General features: G+C 37.9%; 1 protein-coding gene across 1 annotated transcript in view; it reads left to right on the top strand.

Annotated features, from left to right (window-relative positions):
* Positions 1–15,506, top strand: part of LOC123520609 (carboxy-terminal domain RNA polymerase II polypeptide A small phosphatase 1-like) — a 68,284-nt gene extending 52,778 nt beyond the window's left edge. The window contains exons 2-5 of the mRNA XM_045283048.1: positions 6,098–6,345; positions 9,587–9,736; positions 11,186–11,371; positions 11,613–15,506. Of these exons, the coding sequence (XP_045138983.1) occupies positions 6,098–6,345; positions 9,587–9,736; positions 11,186–11,371; positions 11,613–11,924 (896 nt within the window). The 3' untranslated portion in view covers positions 11,925–15,506. The remainder of the gene's footprint in view (positions 1–6,097; positions 6,346–9,586; positions 9,737–11,185; positions 11,372–11,612) is intronic.
* The last annotated feature ends 4,494 nt before the right edge of the window (positions 15,507–20,000 follow it).

Genomic DNA, 20,000 nt, shown 5'->3' with positions numbered 1-20,000 from the left:
CGGGCGGCGCTGGTTTCCCCCTCCGTGCAGTATATAATGGGCGGGGGTCACGCGTGGAGGCCCAGAGGAGATTGCCACTTGAGTCTGAAGGTTTAGAGGGAAAAAGTGCCCCTGAATCACCTCTTTTGTTGACGATCTGCCGGCGTGAAATAGCGAGAGAGAGAGAGAGAGAGAGAGAGAGAGAGAGAGAGAGAATTGGTTCCTATATCTGGCCTTGTGCTACTATTACTGTTACTGCCTCTTGAATGGACGAGACACACACACACACATACAGAGAGAGAGAGAGAGAGAGAGAATTTTACTGATTTTTATACATTTTTTTCCGGGCTAGTTCGTTAGGATGCTTTTTCGTTATTGAGGGGAAGCTCGCACATGTGGCCGTGTGTGTGTGTGTGTGTGTGTGTGTAGGGGATGGGTGGTGGTGGTGGTAGTGGTAGCAGTGGTAGTGGTGGTGGTGGAGGTGGAAGTGGCGGCGGCGCGGGGCGGCTTTCCCTACTGTAGACTTGTGCCAACACCCTCTTTATATTTAGCACACACACACACACACACACACACACACACACACACACACACACACACACACACACACACACACACACGGCGTCTTGCTATTCCATTATTTCTTTTTCTACCTACAATGTTCTCTTCTCTATTGTTTGTTGTTGGCGACTTGAGTGCGTTCCATTATACGCATTCTCTCTCTCTCTCTCTCTCTCTCTCTCTCTCTCTCTCTCTCTCTCTCTCTCTCTCTCTCTCTCTCTCTCTCTCTCGCTAAATTTACTCGTATATTCCTAAGTCTCATAAATACTTTGAAGTTCATGCGTACAAATTTGATGGATAAAATAACTCTCTCTCTCTCTCTCTCTCTCTCTCTCTCTCTCTCTCTCTCTCTCTCTCTCTCTCTCTCTCTCTCTCTCTCTCTCTCTCTCCGTAGCTCTTTCTTTCTGTTCTTTTGTGGCTGTCTGCATCTCGTGGCGGGGCACAGACAGGCAAGCAAGCAGACAGGCCACGAGATCACAGCAAGAGAGGATGGTGTGTCCTGTTTGCCTTGACGAGCTGCGTCGAGGAAAGGTCGTCGTGTTGTCACTGTTACGTTTGTTGTTGTTGTTGTTGTTGTTGCTTTAGACGTGTAAGAAGTGTTGATCTTAGTGATGGTGTACAATAAGATAAAGATAACCAAGCTGTAATGAGTTTGTTTTGGTCTACACGTGGCTGTCTCTTTTGTTAAGTAGTAAATGAAGTTTCTATCCATCTGTCATCTTTATATATATATATATATATATATATATATATATATATATATATATATATATATATATATATATATATATATATATATATATATATATATATATATATTTACTCAGCCCCGTATTAAATTAGTAACTGATCATATTTGGCCCATATTAAGACACATAAGCGTCTTTCTCTCTATTTATTTGGTGTTGGTAATGAATGATGGTGACAATGGTGGTGCTTGGTGTGTACTAATTCATTATTTGGTGTTATTTACAGATTCCATTGTCATACTAATATTAACCAACCTATATTCCCTTGAGAAACTTGTATTTTTTTTCTTTTTGCTTATTACTTTCAATTTATGTATTATGTTATCTTGTTTATTTTTCTCTATTTATCGATGTACTGTGTGTGTGTGTGTGTGTGTGTGTGTGTGTGTGTGTGTGTGTGTGTGTGTGTGTGTCCTTGTGCCAGTCTCCCTCACGCGTTAAGGAAATGAGGAAAGAAACTAAAAAAAAAAAAAAAAAAAAAAAAAGCGTACGTGGTTCTGACTTTCCTAGACTCGTACTAAGGGGTGACGTCACTGCACATGTCACGGGAGGGGGAGGGAAATGCTCACTGGGATGATTAGATTTGACTGTACATAGTGAGTCGCCATTCGCGCTTCCAAACAAACACAGTGCTCCTCCTCTTGTATATCTTCCTGTGATACGGTGATTTTTCTAACCTTACTATCTGGCGAAAGAATCTCTCTCTCTCTCACTCTCTCTCTCTCTCTCTCTCTCTCTCTCTCTCTCTCTCTCTCTCTCTCTCTCTCTGGAAACGCCAATTAAGCCAACCCTTCTCTTTTTCTTTCTGTCGTGTGTACTTTTTTTCCCAGCATTTTTTTTTTTTTTTTTTTTTAATATAGTTATGCATTTTTGTAGCCGTTGACGAAGCCTCTACACACCCCCACACACAAAAAAAAAATGAATAAATGAATAGGCTAAACTAGAATAAAAGGCAGCTATACCATGAGAAAAGTACCAACAGAAACAGGACGGTACCTTGCCACTGTAAAAGTAAAGTAGCACCGCCCATTAGACTTACTGTGAACTGACTGAACTGATGGACGTGTTGTAATGCTGGGCTGTGTTGGTGACCGGTAGCCAGACAGACAGAGAGAGAGAGAGAGAGAGAGAGCGAGCGGTGGGGGAGGGACGTCTTCTGATGTCATTACGAAACACTGTGTAAGGAAAAACTTATAAATCATCTCTCCTCCTCCTCCTCCTCCTCCTCATCATCATCATCATCATCATCATCATCATCATCATCATCATCATCATCATCAGAGAGAGAGAGAGAGAGAGAGAGAGAGAGAGAGAGAGAGAGCAGTCCTTTCCTTTTCTTGTTATGAAATGCAGTATCAATGATCTTCCGGAATAAAAATACCTCTTTTTCCTTCTCCGTATCTCTCTCTCTCTCTCTCTCTCTCTCTCTCTCTCTCTCTCTCTCTCTCTCTCTCTCTCTCTGACAACTATTTGTCTTCATCTTTTGCATCTGTAAAATTGGCAGACAAACTTTTCTCTCTCTCTCTCTCTCTCTCTCTCTCTCTCTCTCTTAAACCTATCTGACTGTCTATCTGTCTGGTTGGCTGGCTGGCTGGCTCGACCCTCTATCTTCCCTCTCTCCTCTCATCCCTCCCTCCATCCCTTCCTGTCTGGCTGAATATGAGTACAGCCTCCCTCCCTCCCTCTATCACATTACCTTCCTCTCCTCTGACCAACTCTTCATTGCCCCTGTATGCTCGTACTCTCCCACACACACACACACACACACGATAACACTCTACCGTAAGTTGTTGGTGCCTACGTACTTTGAAATGGTTAATTCTCTCATTTCTTCTGTTTTCAAAGGCCGCAGGGATGATTGGGCGGTATTTCATGCGTGTTTTTGTTATTTATCTTTATTTTGGGTTGGGTTATGTGTAGTTCTGTTGGTGTTTGAATGACTCTAGGTTAGTTTCTCAGCCCTACTCTGTTTGTAACCGAGCTAATGAAATGTGAGTCTTGTTTTGTATCTTGTTTTAAGAGGGAACGGTTTCGGTAGCAACATACGGCACAGTAGCGAACTATGTAAAGGTTGGTGGGATTAGTTGAAATGCTTTGCCCATATGAATCTCTGAATGTGAGCCAAATAACTTGAACATCCTACGTGCTAGCTACTTTCTTTTATTGAGATTGATGTGTGTTGTTTTCCACGCGTCGCTTCTTGCTGGTTTCCTGGCTCAGTGAGTGTAGGAAGATTCTTGAGGGGGAAGGTGTTAATTCTTTGTGTGTGTGTGTGTGTGTGTGTGTGTGTGTGTGTGTGTGTGTGTGTGTGTAGTTAACTTTTTTAGCTTCGTGAAAGTTTTATATGGGAACGTGATGAAAACATGATTCTCTCTCTCTCTCTCTCTCTCTCTCTCTCTCTCTCTCTCTCTCTCTCTCTCTAAGATAATGATACACAAAAAAAACATTTTACATAATTATATTGAGTAATGCGTAATCTTTATTATATCTATGATTTATACGTCTGTATTTGGCTTATTTGCAAAGAGTGGAAGGTTTGATTAATTGAATGCCGGGAGAGAGAGAGAGAGAGAGAGAGAGAGAGAGAGACTGTGCTGTAAGAGAAAGATCCATAACAAAGAAAAATTAATGATATGGCATAAAAACATTAATTATGGAGGAAGAGACAGGAAGAGGGAGTACAGACAAGAACCGACCTGCCGTGTGCCTCACTGAGCTGCCTCCACTGTGGTGTGTGAGGGAACTTTGAATCCTCACTGTGTAGTAGCGTTTGAGGATGGCTTAACCAATTGGAACACACATCAACTTAGTGTTTACCTGTTGTTCTTAACCCCTTCAATACTACGAGTTTGTACGATTAGACCATTTTATTGACGTTAGGAAGAGTTTATGGAGGTCAAAGATTAATAGCCACAGTCTTCACAATTTTAATCCCCTCTTAAATATCTGAAGCTGTGTAAAATCACCAAATACTAACCAGAATGAATATGAAAATGCCTCATGATAATGACATGTTTCCATATTCATTCTGGTTACTATTTGATGATTTTATACAGCTTCAGAAACTCATGTGGCAATTATAATAGTAAGGACTGTGGCCATTAATCTTTTGACCTCCATAGACCCTTCTTTATGTCAATGAAATGGTTTAGTCATACACAAATCTTCTGGTTGAAATGCATCCCAGTACTGAAAGGGACAAAATGAATGTGTAATGGAGAGCATTCTTAAACATGTTGGCATTATTCCATCCAAACTTTCAACAGGTTGTAGCAAAAGTTATTGTGGTTTGCAAGGTGTTTTCATGATTCCTTGCTTGTGGCAGAGCAGACACCGTACTCTTCAGGTCCAAGGCTGTAATTGTAATCTGGAGTACATGAAGGGTGAATAATTCCTTAATGACAAAACTCTCTCTCTCTCTCTCTCTCTCTCTCTCTCTCTCTCTCTCTCTCTCTCTCTCTCTCTCTCTCTCTCTCTCTCTCTCTCTCTCTCTCTCTCTCTCTCTCTCTCTGACACAGTCAAGAGGACAAATAATTATTGTAATTCATATTCATTGTAAGGTTAGAGCACATTAAAGATACTGTGATACTTGCCATTATTTGAAGAATGGTTCACAGAATACAAAAAAGTCACTTATAGCAAAATCAGTAGACTAGACTCAGGATGTGGAACTTTGCACAATGTGAACATTGCTTCACTGGCACACTGGCAGAGGAGGTTGACTGAGATACGACTATGTAATGACTTGGCAATAATAAAACATTTTGATGATTATCAGCATCTCATTGCAGCAAAGAGTTAATCCTGTTATGATGGTCTTTGTTCACATTCAGAGCAATGTTGAAAGACATGTACAGAGAAAGAGAGAGAGAGAGAGGGGGGGATTTATTTTGTCTCTTCTAGGCCACAAGGATACTTAAGAAACTATCTAAAAATGTTCGAACATAATAATTGATAGAAAAATTACCAAGCACTGAAAGAGCTAATAATGAAACCGGTATCATGAAAATTTGAAAATAATACAATTCTATCAAAATCATTGTAATGTAATTTATTCAGACCTTTCTTTTATTTTCTAGCCACTTCATTGTATACTGAGGTTCAGGTCCTTATTACCCAGTGTGTGTTTTGTTGTGTAGCAGCAACTTGGCTGAACAACTACTTGCTGTCAGACAGGTTTGTGTGGGTTGCATGGCAGGTGCAGCAGGAGGCAAGGCACAGTGACAGCTGTAGCAAAACACTGCAGTTGCCTTTGTTTAGGTAGAGTACAGTTTTAGGCAAGCATTATCCTCATACCATACAGAGAAATTGTTATAGCATCTCAAAATATTGCAGATAAGAAATTTGATTATTTATATAGTTATTGTTTCAGATAAATTTAGTATATCTTCCAAACTAGATCTGTCTACAACTAAATCGTGCAATGTCATGTAAACCTGTTTCTTTTAAACAGTATTGTTTTTGTCTTAATGCAATTTGGTTACAAGAAAAAATCATACTGTAACATATTTTCTTCTATAGATTACATGTTAAAGTACATGTATCATAAACACTAAAATTGGTGTAAAATGTATTGATGTAAAAAGAAATTATGATAATGAAACCCTGCCCAAGGATCCTTAGATTTTGAGACTGGATCATAAGCTTTGTTTTTCTTTGTGTGTGTGTGTGTGTGTGTGTGTGTGTGTGTGTGTGTGTGTGTGTGTGTGTGTGTGTGTTTGGCAAGTTGTTATAATTTATTCTTTGAATTATAAAGCACTGCTGCAAATTAAGTATCTATATGCTAAGTAATGAATTTCTTCTTTCAGGGAGTCAAAATGGGAAAAAACCTAAGAAGAGTATCCTACGCACCTTGTTCTGTTGCTGTGTATCGGGGGAAAATGACAACAGCAGTACAGGAAATGGATGTGTCCCTGAAGATGTCCCGCCCTACAACCTTATTCCCCCTCCCACGGGGCCACAGCGGCATCTCCTGCCACCTGTCAGTCATCGAGACATGCACAAGATATGCATGGTTATTGATCTCGATGAGACTCTTGTACATTCATCGTTTAAGGTATACAATGGATTAAATGAGTTTTGTGAGTCATAGCATGCTTATGAAGAACTTTATTTTTATTCTAAAAATTTAAAAAACAACTTGGGGAAAAGTTTTTTTTTTTTTTAAGATAAAGATTAACTTGTGGTTTGGCAGTACCAAGGACTCCTACTGTGTGCAGTAGTTTATATCGAGAAAATAGCAAAACACACACACACACACACACACACACACACACACACACACACACACACACACACACACACACACACACACACACACACGGCCCGGTAGCTCAGTGGTTAGAGCGCTAGCTTCACAAGCCAGAGGACCGGGGTTCGATTCCCCGGCCGGGTGGAGATATTTGGGTGTGTCTCCTTTCACGTGTAGCCCCTGTTCACCTAGTAGTGAGTAGGTACGGGATGTAATTCGAGGAGTTGTGACCTTGTTGTCCCGGTGTGTGGTGTGTGCCTGGTCTCAGGCCTATCCGAAGATCGGAAACAATGAGCTCTGAGCTCGTTCCGTAGGGTAACGTCTGGCTGTCTCGTCAGAGACTGCAGCAGGTCAAACAGTGAATTACACACACACAGAATGAAGCAGGAACTCATCAGAATGGACAGAGTGATGATAGTCGGGGACTTTAATTGTAAGGAAATAGTGTGGGAAGACTACGAAGTGGTAAACGGTGGAGAGTGGGCAGAGGAATTGTTAAACGTAGCAACAAATAACTTGATGACACAGTGGGTGAGATCACCAACAAGGTGCAGGGGACAAGATGTTGCAGCAAGGTTGGATTTGGTATTTACCAGGGCATCTCTAAAAGAGGAAATTGAACATGAATGTCCCTTGGGGAAAAGCGACCATGATGTCCTAAGCTTTGAGCTGGATACGGAATTAAGCACAGATAAGATTGTGGAACACAGGGAGGAAAAATTAAATTATATTAGGGCAAATTATAACCATATAAGGGAGTTCTTTAATGAAATTGACTGGTCCGTGGTATACCAGGAAAGGGATATGCAATTGAAATACGATAAATTTATGGATTTATATAACTCTGCTGTGAAAAGTTTGTGCCATATCACAGAAAGAGGACTTTAAATAATAAACAGTGGTTTAATAGAAATTGTGAAGAAGCAAAAAGAACAAAGAAAAGGCATGGAAGAAACTTAAGAAAAACAGTGATGTATTATCAAGAGAAGTTTACAAAACAGCAAGGAATAGATATGTTGAAGTAAGGAGAACAGCACAGAAGGAATATGAACAGAGGGTGGTGGAAAACTGTGATAGTGACCCAAAATGTTTTACAAATTCATAAATGGAAAACTAAATAAAAGGGAGGCAATAGAAAAGGTAAAAAACTGGGAAGAAGTATATGAGGATGCTAGAGATATAGCTGAAATTTTGAACGACAACTTTTGCAAAGTGTTTACAAAGGAGGAGCATTTTATAGGAGAAGGCCTACGGAAATAAAGCAAATGCAGGACATCATGGTTACTAAAGAAGATGTAAGGAAAATTATAAGCAATTTGGATATTAATAAATCAATGGGGCCTGATGGCATATCTGGGAGGTTGCTAAAAGAATGTAAGGATCAATTGTTGAACCCTGTATTTGATATTGTGGAAACCTCCATACGAACAGGAATAGTCCCGAAAGAGTGGAAAAGAGCTGACATTGTGCCTATATATAAGAATGGTAGTAGAATGGAACCGTTAAATTATAGACCAGTATCGTTGACTAGTATATTGTGCAAGGTATGTGAAGAAGTAATTAAAGCTAAGTGGAGTGAGTATCTAGAAAGTGAAAACATTCTGAGTGAAAGGCAGTTTGGTTTCAGAAAAGGAAGATCGTGTATCCAATTTATTATGTTTTTATTCAAGAGTGACTGACATACTACAACATAGAGAGGGATGGGTGGATGCTATCTACCTGGACTTGAGAAAGGCCTTTGATAAAGTACCACACAATAGACTGATGTGGAAACTAAAGAAGATTGGAGGAGTAAATGATAAACTAGCAAAATGGATGGAAAATTACTTAGTGGGAAGAGAAATGAGAACAGTGGTGAGAGGAAGGAAGTCCGAGTGGAAGAAGGTAACCAGTGGAGTTCCACAAGGGTCAGTGCTTGGTCCCATCATGTTTTTGATTTATGTTAATGATATGCCAGTAGGAATTGACAGTTACATGAACATGTTTATGGACGATACTAAAATTATGAGGAGAGTAAAGAATGTGGAAGATTGTAACAAGTTACAGGAAGATCTTGATAAAATATATGAGTGGAGTAAAGAGTGGCAGATGGAATTTAATATAGACAAGAGCCATGTTATGAAAATGGGAAGAAGTAGATACAGACCAAACAGGGATTACAGGCTGGGTGATGAGAAAATTAAAGAGACCAATGAGGAGAAAGACTTAGGAGTAACTGCAAAACACTTTGTCACCGGAGAAACACATTAACAAGATATTTTGGAAAACATATAACATGCTTCAAAATATTGGCCTTGCATTCCACTACCTAGATGAAGGAATGATGAAGAAGATATTATGTACCTTAATAAGACCCCAGTTAGAATATGCAGCTTGTGTCTGGTCACCGCATATGAAGAAAAATGTGAAGAAGGTGGAAAGGGTACAGAGGCTGGCAACAAGGATGGTACCAGGACTCAGGGAGTTAGACTATGAGGAAAGACTGAGGAAGCTGGGGCTGACCACATTAGAAGAGAGAAGAACAAGAGGAGACATGATAACTATGTATAAATTGGTGAACAAGATTGACATACTGGACAGAGAGTTGATAAAGGTGACCACAAGTAATCATCTCCGAGGACATGGAAAAAACTAATAAAAGACATCTGTCTAAATGACGTGAGAAAATACAGTTTCCGCATCGTAGTATTGATAAGTGGAATAAACTGAGCAGTGATGTCGTTGATGCGGTGTGTGTCAATCAGATGAAAGAGAGATATGACAGGAGTGGACAAGGAGACAGGACACAGAGAGCTTAGCTCGGGCCCTGTAATACACAAATAGGTAAAACACACACACACACACACACACACACACACACACACACACACACACACACACACACACACACACACACACACACACACACACACACACACAGTCTATAATGTTAATACCCTGTATTTTTATTTGTATTCATATCTTGGTATACATGTTTATGTTATCTTAGTCCTTAATCACTATCCACTTATATTTTAATAAAACCTTATTTTTCTCCTCATTGCAGCCAATCAGTAATGCTGACTTTATAGTTCCTGTCGAAATAGATGGAACCATCCACCAAGTTTATGTATTAAAGCGACCATTCGTGGATGACTTCCTTCAGAAGATGGGAGAGCTGTATGAGTGTGTACTATTTACAGCTAGTCTAGCTAAGGTGAGATTTTTTCATCACATCATTGTATAAATTACTGAAGAACAAGATGCATATCATAAGTTCATGTCGCATTGTGTGAATTGATCTCTTATTTCTGATGTCAAAATTAGAATAATCATCATCATTGGTGTTCAGGATTTGCAACTTGGATGATTGTAGAAAAGTAAATTTTGAATTTGTTAATGAAACTAATTAAGTTTCTGAAGATCCATTCTTCGACTTGGAACAGAATCCTTCATACTGAAAGTGTTGGGAGTAATAACACCTAAATGTTACCACCATCATAAACGTTCAAGGAGGTTTGATGATCTTGATAGTTAATAAAGAGTGTTTACAGTTGCCATCATATTTTTCCCTCTGTTATTGATCACACAGCACACTTTGGAACCCTTGACAGGTGCTGTGTCTCAACAGAAAATAGGAAAACAGGTTTCAGATAGGATTAATTCATTCATTACTACATAAGAAGCACATTTTTTTTAAGGAAATGTAATTGCATTCCTCAGTAGCACCTGGTTTTACCTGTATTGCTATGGCATTTAATTTTGGGTGTAGTATGTGGTATTCCATATAGAGACTTTTATTGAATTCATTACAATTTTTAAACGTGATACATCATCTAGTCCTAATCTCTTATTTATTCATATATTTTTATTTATATATTTACTTTTTCAAGACTACAGTAAGCCTCACCACACTTGGCGAATTGATTAGTCTGGCAAAACTACCACCAAATGCAAATTTCACCAAGCACGAGTTCTTTATACCACATAAATTGCCTAAAAAATGCCTCATTCAGTGTTTTGCCAAAGTCTCTCTTTTGACCCCTAGAATACCATTTTTCGAGCTGAAATAAAACCTTTTGCCTTCACATATGTACATACACATGTACAAAACAGACCAATAAACAATAAATAAAGCTAATAAGACATGATATAAAGGCTGTAACTCCCGTTTTTCCACCCGTTTCCCTCGCCCACTTTCATCCTCATCCCCACCGTTGCACTGGTAGAGCCCATGTTGGCGGTAAATCGCCAGAATTCGTTTCCACACTAGCAGAATAGAGGGTAACACAAAAAAAATGGCTGAAGGGGACTCTCACACTGCGTTCTGATAGGTTTAGAGAGAGGTCTGACGTTACCGGGGAGCCATGCGGTTTGCCGTCCAGCCACTAGGGGACGGCCAAGTTTTAATTCAAATCACCAAGCGTGCACTCAGTGGTGTGTGGCTACCCTACCGCCAAGCTGAGATTCGCCAAGTGCGGGGAATTACTGCACCAAATTTATATTCCAAGATGAATTTGTCTACAGTTACATACTTAATGAAGATATCTCATAAAATACATTTGATGTAACTATAACTTAATGGGCTGTTCTTCACTTAACTTGTTGTCATTTATCTTTGTTTGTCTAGGTACTGCATATCAGTTACATGGTGTTTGGTTTTCAGTATGCTGATCCTGTAGCAAACCTTCTGGATAAATGGGGAGTGTTTCGAGCCCGTTTGTTCCGAGAATCCTGTGTCTTCCACCGAGGCAATTATGTCAAGGATTTAAGTCGTTTAGGCCGAGATCTTCATAAAGTTGTCATTATGGACAATTCACCTGCATCATACATCTTCCATCCTGACAATGCTGTAAGTGCAATTTTCTATTTTACCTTAAATGTTTCTCTTTTGATTCATGTATTATAGTAGAAAAGTACAAGTGGTGAGTTTTATGTTTTGCAATATTAAAAATCTCATGGAAAGGGTTTCAAAGATGGAGATGATCAATCTGAACTGGAATTTTTTAGCAATTGTTTTTAGAGGATCACTGATGTTACATCATACACAACAATGTAGAAATCCTATAATATATTTTTTTCCATATTTGCAGGTTCCTGTTTCATCATGGTTTGATGACATGAGTGATTCAGAGTTAATGGACCTTGTACCTTTCCTGGAAACCTTGAGCAAAGTGGATAATGTGTACAGTGTGCTACGAAACTGCAACAATCCTTTAAATTCACAAACTCCAACACAGCAGCAGCAAGGGGGCCAGGTTCTTACCCAGATAAGCCAGGGACCCATGACTCAAGTTCAACCATCGCCTCCACCCTTAATATCCCAACAGCATCAGCAAGAGCAACAACAGCAGCAGCAGCAATACCAGAAGGACTATGAGGAAAGCAAGGATGGACCATCATGAGGGCAGGGAGCAGTGACCAGGCAGGACATGCCAGAAGAGATTGCATGCTCATAAAGAGAGCTCTCTTCCCTCCTGTCATGGCCCAAATCTCCTAACCCCCATTCAACCACTGCCCACCTAAACAGATACCCCTGCTCCCCAAGCTAGCTTGCCTTCCATGTGGTCAGGGTACTCAGGGCTGGAGACATCCACAATGCATCTCTAGAACTGAATAAAACTGAGGAAGCTACCATTATTGTACAGCAACAAGCCCAGACATTGAGGAAGATTGACTGGTGTCAAACAACCAGTTATGATTGGAGCTAGTTGGGGATGAAAGTGGGGCAATGAGAACTTAGATGACTTTCCATTATGGTGATGTCTGTTTCATCATGATGGATTCAAAACAGTGATTAGGTGACAACCAGTGGTGCAGACAATCTGTGTCTAATGTCTGAGCATACCTTCCCTCACCATCCTGTTATTTCATCAGTTTGTAGCATTTGATGCCAGCAGTACATGATGAAATAATTCTTGTGTAAATGTGCTGGGCAGAAGGCTTAGCAGGTTTTACCAGACAAGTGCCAAGATGAGACTCCCACTCAGTGTCATCATATCATGGAATGATGTATAATAGAGCAGTCATAATTTCAACTGTATGATGTTATGCAGCTGCTATTTTTAATAATTTTTACCTAAGATATATAGAGGCATATTTGTGTGCTTTACTATTTTCGGAACAAAAAAATTTGTGTGCCAATGCCGAGTTTTCCCATATCTTTATTTCCCATTTGATGGTAGGCATTCTGCTATCATTGCTTTGATATTCTTTCTAGGTTTCTAGGATACCTCAATAATGCCTAACCTCCATTCTTGCTTAGTTTCTCTTTTCATTCTGTTAGAGTAGCTATCACAGCGTTTATGCTAAGTTATGGTGGGTGATTGGGGATACTAATTTTTCTGAAACGGGAAGGGGCGGGTCCAAGTGTCTGCTGTAACTAGCTGTTGCACCATTTTTCACCGCCAAGAACTGAACAGTGCTATCACATTTTGAGTGACAGTGATAATAATAACAATAATAATGATAATTCAGGCAGCAGGTCACGTGCATAATTTACTGACAAGTGAACGTCCAGTAGCAAACATGGCCTTTCTTCCTGCAATGCTATCTTTTTGTCCATAAATCTTGTTACATAGGTGTAGCATATATACATATATATATATATATATATACTTATATATATATAGATAGGTAGATAGTTAGATAGAAGCATTTTATATATTGTAATGTGATTTATTGTATTTTTATCAATTTTCTTAGCTATTTACATGACAACTGTAATTGGGCGTTTTGCAATTTTCATAAACTTTTCATATAATGTCTGAGGTCTAGCCTATGGCATGTAATTCCTACAATATCCACTGTCAGTAGTATCCATGCTTTTTTTAGAAATATTGGTGCTTTAAAACTAACTGTTTTCTGTGATAATGGGCAAAATCATGAACAACTTATGGGAGGATATCATGTCATTGGAAAGTTCATTTCGTTGATCAGGCTGTTAAGAGCAGACTACTTCATGAAGGAAACAAACATGAAATATCTTTATTAATTTAGATTTTTTTTTTTTTTTTTTTTTTTTTCCAGTAACACCTCTCAGTCAAAATTTTAATTTGGTGATAACAGAGACATAATAAATAGAACTGTGTCAGTCTTTCAGTCTTTCATCAGGATCTATTCAGTGGTGCGTGCAGTCCTCCCACTGAGCTACATACCCAGGGGACAGACACGTGGTGCTACTTTGTGGCTCCCTGTGTCTTGTGGGAAATCAGAGGGGTCCTAAATGTTTGAAGCATGTCAGTAACTTAGCTTATTTAAAGAAAAGAAAATTGTATAAGACATAGATGCAACCTCTTGCCTAAAGTTTACCTCTTTCATTCTTCACCCATTACAACGAGTGCCGTGATCTGCTGACCTCATGTTCCGTGTCCTACCTGCCCAACCCCAGATATTACAATATAATTTTCTGTCCACACCAGAAGACCTACACCAGCAGTCATCATCCACCCTCTTAAACCTTGTACCATCAGCAAAATACTTATTGCTAAATTTGTAAGCTGCTTTGAGCTTGCTTGCTTGTTTTATAGAATAATTTTATATCTCTACAGTAGCAAGTAAACAAATATCTTTTCAAGTTTATGGTTGACTTCAACATGAAAAGTATGCCAATCAAATTTTGCAATTATGTGCATGTCTTGTATTGCCATTGGGTGGGTAGTGTGTTGTGAGTGACTGGACTGGCTGTGGACGGAGTCGTACATACACATTGTTGTTGACTGATGCTCTTGTGTAAATAGACTCAAGAACAGTACTCAGCTGTAGACCCTGCTGTATAAATTATGCAGCACTGGTGTCTGTAGCATATATTGTAGGAACTTTTCTCAATATGTACAGTACAGTGGCCTTATTATTGTTAATGGTTAAACACTATGTTTTTTACTGAAATGGATTCTTTAGAGATTAGACTATATATAAATAATGAATATCTTTAATAATATCCGTGCAACATAGTGGAAGTGTTTGCTTCCTTGAGTAGCTCCTTTTTATGGTGGTTGAAATGATGATAGGAAGTATTTTTATTTTTTCTGTTGTAAAGGAGCAGTTTTATTAGATATGTTACAAAGCATTTATTGAGGATGTAAGAGATTGTCTTTGAAGTTTGGTTGATCAATCAAAATGTTTAATGTTAATTGCGGGTTAAAATTAGAACTTTGATTGAAGAAATATTCGAGTTTTGGAACAGGGGCAGAAGGTACTGCTTTTAGTGATCTGTCGGGTGTTAAGTTTGCATTAATTCTGTAACTGAAATCTCATCCAGATGTATCATTTGTGCAGTCTGGTTTTTTTTTTTTTTTTTTTTTTTTTTTAGAATGGAGACCAGTGTTCTCTTTCATAATATTACATGATATAGCTTTAATGGAATAAGACTCATCATTATCTGTTTGTTATTCTAAGCATCATTAAGTTATTGTTTTGCATAATCATTGAACATCATGCATGACAAAATTTTATGTAGCATTGTTATTTGCTTTATATTTGTTTTATTATTTTTGAAAGTGATATATATATATATATATATATATATATATATATATATATATATATATATATATATATATATATATATATATATATATATTGGTATTTGCTGGATCTTTTGTTCATTTATTTTTTGTGTCTTCTATCAATCATAATTTACAATTGAATTTTTCTTACTTATATTCTCTAATACTTCTGGCAGTAGTGATCATGTCTTCCTCAGTATAGTGTGTTGTAAGTGCCCTTGTTTCACAGCTCGATGTTATTGTCAGGCTCAAGCTTCAACGCAGTCACCCGGGATCAAAATTAACCACAGGGTGTTTCCCTTATTTCTTGCCTTATTGTAACAAATATCAACAGTGTCATATAAAAAAAAATGTTGGTCACAAGATGTTTTATACTGATGAATGAAAGAAGATTATTTACTGTACAAAGTGATTTTTTAGAAAAATACTTCACCCGAGACACAAGTCTACATGTAAAGGAAATAAATTTGTTTAATATTATTTATTTTTGTCTGATACAGAAACCTCACTGTTGCATATTACTGCAGGAGGCAGTGTGCTCTCAAATGGTGTGAGGCTTATGATATAATTTTCACAAGAGGTTACTAAATACAGTAGTAAGAAACTTGCACAGCAGTCAGTGGACCTGACCTGTTCAGGAGAGAAAATGAATTCCAATGATGTCATCTTTGCAGCAGCTACAGTATTTTTCTCATGTTTAGACTTTGGGCCAGAATGGATAGATAGAACTAATCCTCATTAGACCAATGAGTGATGGTCAGCCGTGCAACACTTTTTTTTTTTTTTTTTTCCGAGAGAAAAGAGGTGGTTGTGACAGGTTAACAATATGTGTGGAAATGTTTCTGAAGTCATTAGCTAAGTGTCATGTTTGGTTTATGAAAAAAAAAAAATCAAGGGTCAGTTAGCTGTATAGAGGTAAATAATAAAAAAAAAAGTTCCAAAAGGTTGAGTGCAAGACAGTCAACAGCTTCAGACAAGCTGTGTAAATGACTCAAACTTCTAAAAAAAAAAAAAAAAAAAAATGCAAAGCAAAATTATGGTGATGAATAGCAAAGGAATTAGCCAAAGAATGTACCACTCTTGGATCTTGTAGAAGACGATTGTTCTTAGGTAGCACGAAATGAACACGGCGGGAAAAAAAAAATATATATATATATATATATATATATATATATATATATATATATATATATATATATATATATATATATATATATATATATATATATATATATATATATATATATATATATATATATATATATATATATATATATATATATATATATATATATATATATATATATATATATATATATATATATATATATATATATATATATATATATATATATATATATATATATATATATATATATATATATATATATATATATATATATATATATATATATATATATATATATATATATATATATATATATATATATATATATATATATATATATATATATATATATATATATATATATATATATATATATATATATATATATATATATATATATATATATATATATATATATATATATATATATATATCGCGCTCACATAAGCGAGGCTGCAGAAATATAAGTATTATTTCCGTTCAGCTGTCAAGCTGTTGAGTCTTATCATGGCCTAAAAACATACGATCATAGATCACTCTAAACTGACTATAGTGACTACACACCGTGGTCGTGTTATCGGCCCTTGTTTACACTGGGCCGCTGGGCGCAACGACACAGGGATCCCTCCGCCCCACACCCAGCCACGGCCAGAGTTGCCACTCCTTGTTTTTTCCTACTAGATCTAGTATTTTTATCTTCGACCTTGTAGTCTTGTAGTTTTTTCCTAAAAATCCAACAAATCTTGTAGTTTTCATTCAAAGGAAAAAATGCGATAATGTTTCATGTTTTTTGCTTACTAATTACGTCTACCTAAGTATACCCTTATATGAATCTCATACTCCTCGTTTTTTCTAATGAAGAACAGTGAGACGCGTCTCGTTCGCGTTCAGTAGTCAGTACGGGAGTCCATCGTAGCAAGTACCGGGCGAGAGCTGAACTGGGTTCTTATTCCAACTTCCCTCAGTTTGGTGAAGATCGTGGTCTTAAACAGGCATAGTGATAAGTGACAACAATGAGTGAGTCTCCTACAGCAAGCTCCAGTGGAGATAAAACTCCGCCGAAAAAGAAACAGAAGTTGTGGTACAGCCAGTCATTTAATCAGGACTGGTTAACTGACCCTGAATTAAAAGACTGGATCAAGCCAGACCCCAAAGATAAGAATGTTGTTCATTGTGTAGTCTGTGAATCCAAGCTAAAGAATCCTAACAAAGCTGGTTTGTTAAGCCACAAAGTTACCTCAAAGCATATAAAAAACTATGAATCAAAGAAAAAGTGTGTGAATATTCAGCATTTCTTAAAGAAATCAGTGGAAGACCCGAAAGATAAAGTTAACAATGCAGAATTATTGTTGTGTGGATATATGGCAGAACATGGAATAGCATTTTCCCAGGCAGACCATTTGGTTGAGTTAATGAAAAAGATGTTTCCTGACTGTGAAACTGCCAAGAAAATGACTATGAAAAAAAAAATCTGCTTAGTGACATGAAAAGTGGAAAGTGTCACCAGCGCTATATGGAGAGTTGTTCCAAGTTGGAAGTGGCAACTCTATACCCTGAAGAAGCCACCGAAGATGTGGAGGAGCTTCCACTCCAGGTCTACATGTAACCACGCCATAAGTATTGACGCCATCCTGCAAATCAACGACCGACGTTCCATGAACTCTCACGTCGTCACTCGCCAATGTCATTTCAGACCACCTCACCCTCAGGAAACCACGTTACAACTCTAGGTTAAGGCGGTGTCACACTAGCACTTTTTCCGTCTACTTTTTCGTCGTTTTTCAGAAAATCAACAATATTTTGGCTGTGGCCTGTCACACACAAACGGTGTTTCGTCGTCACTTCCCGTCGTCACTTCCCGCCAACACAATGTAAACAAATATGGAGGCCACGCTGCGGCAAAGATACGCTGCTCTGAACGTAATACTGTGTATTACGAAACTTAGACGAGCTAAACATGCCAAAAAGTGTGCATGGATGCGTTCATGGTTAGTGGTAGAACCAATGCACGTAGAAGCAGGTGCAAGTCTTGTGGTCTTGGTCTTGGTATATAAACAAAGGTGGAAAATTTGCAGACGGAAACGATCCCTATCGTCTGACAAATTCATGCAATAAGTTCATGCGGAACGTTGAAATAGACGGAAATCGCATTAATCGACGGAAAAATTGCTAGTGTGACACCGCCTTTAGTGAACTTCTTGTGCATGTGTATCGAAGCAATGTCTTAACCCCTTCAGTGCTGGGACGCATTTTTACTTTAAGATTTGTGTACAATTAGATAATTTTATTGACATTAGGAAGGGTCTATGGGGATCAGAAGATTAATGGCCAGAATCTTCACTATTTAAATTCCCCACTTGAGTTTCTGAATCTATATAAAATCACCAAATAGTCTCCAGAATGAATATGGAAATGTGTCATGGTACTGAAGAGGCTAATGTAGACGTCGTGAAAGAGCTGCGAAGGGGAAGCCGGGAAACGAGGACAGTTGGAGGGCCGACTATATGAGGAAAGTGCCCTTTTGACAGTTTTAATTACTTCCCTTTAATAATGTTTTCTTCACAAAGGAGTATATACAAAAAATATTGATTAAATATTTAGTGTAGCTACACGCTTCCAGCGTAGACCCCTCTTGAGTTTCCAGTAATATTTACAGCGCCACACTATTGTCAATGGATGTGTAATACTACCAGTACCGTGACCCTCAACTCATTAAAAGTCGCCACACTTTTTCTTTTTTGCCATTTTCTTGTATTTGTTGAGTAGTTCAATAAATCATAATGCATTCACTCCAAAATGTAGTCCTTTAACTAAACAAAGAGCTATGCATCACTCTATTATGTACACTTAAAAAGGTAAAAAAAAAAAAAAATTAAATAAATAAATAAATAAAATTATAATAATAATAATGATAATAAGTTTATTTGGATGAGTGATGCCTGGCGACTTTACATATACTGTATCAGTGATATTTCAATGTAGACGCTGCAAACTGTAACAAAAACTCGCCACACATGTCACTTGTTCTGGCGATTTTATATGAAATGTTACCAGAATTAGACTTTACAAGTGGACATCAGGGGCGTCACTAAGAACAGGGAGGCTTAGCCCCCAGGAGATTCACGCGCGAAGCCCTCGAGCGAAAAATTTCTGTACTTGTTAAGATTTTTTTCGCTCACAAGTTTTTGGCACTGTATTAGAATTACACAACAAACGCTGAAGAAATCTAAATGGTTGAAACTGGAAATGAAAAAGCTATAGTCATCTTTGGTGAGCATGAGATGGCCCGAAGACATACGGACAGTGTTGTTGCATGGAAAAGCTACTAAGCAACTTGCTAACAGGGAAACGATGCACGGATGATAGCAGCATAAATGAACTTTCAAAGTACTACAGAGTTGCCCTGAAAACAGAGGAGGTTCTGGTGGGAAGAAACTTTCTTGCCTGGAAAACAGGCTGGATGTCTACACAAAGATAGGTTGTCTGTGCACAACCTCCTTCATTCAGAAATTTTGCACTTGCAAGATTTTTTATTTACAAATTTTTTGGCGCTGTATTAGAATTACATAAGCATATTTGCATTGAATTTGTATGAACTTTTGATAAAAAAAATTACAAAATAAATTAGGGGGGCTTAAGAAATTTTAGGGGGCTTCAGCCTCCCTAAAACAGGCCTACCGACGCCCATAGTGGACATGGTTAAACATTGATTTGGATTTTTTTTTTACTTTAATTTATTAAGGCGGGTTCACACGTGCCAATTTGAGACTGACATTTTATGTTTGTAGAGTTTCCGACACAAAATCGGTGCCTAACGACTGAAGAAACCAGTCGGAAAACAAGAC

Source organism: Portunus trituberculatus, chromosome 47, assembly GCF_017591435.1.
Source record: "Portunus trituberculatus isolate SZX2019 chromosome 47, ASM1759143v1, whole genome shotgun sequence".
Taxonomy (NCBI): Eukaryota; Metazoa; Arthropoda; class Malacostraca; order Decapoda; family Portunidae; genus Portunus; species Portunus trituberculatus.
This window is presented reverse-complemented; position numbering and strand designations above follow the sequence as displayed.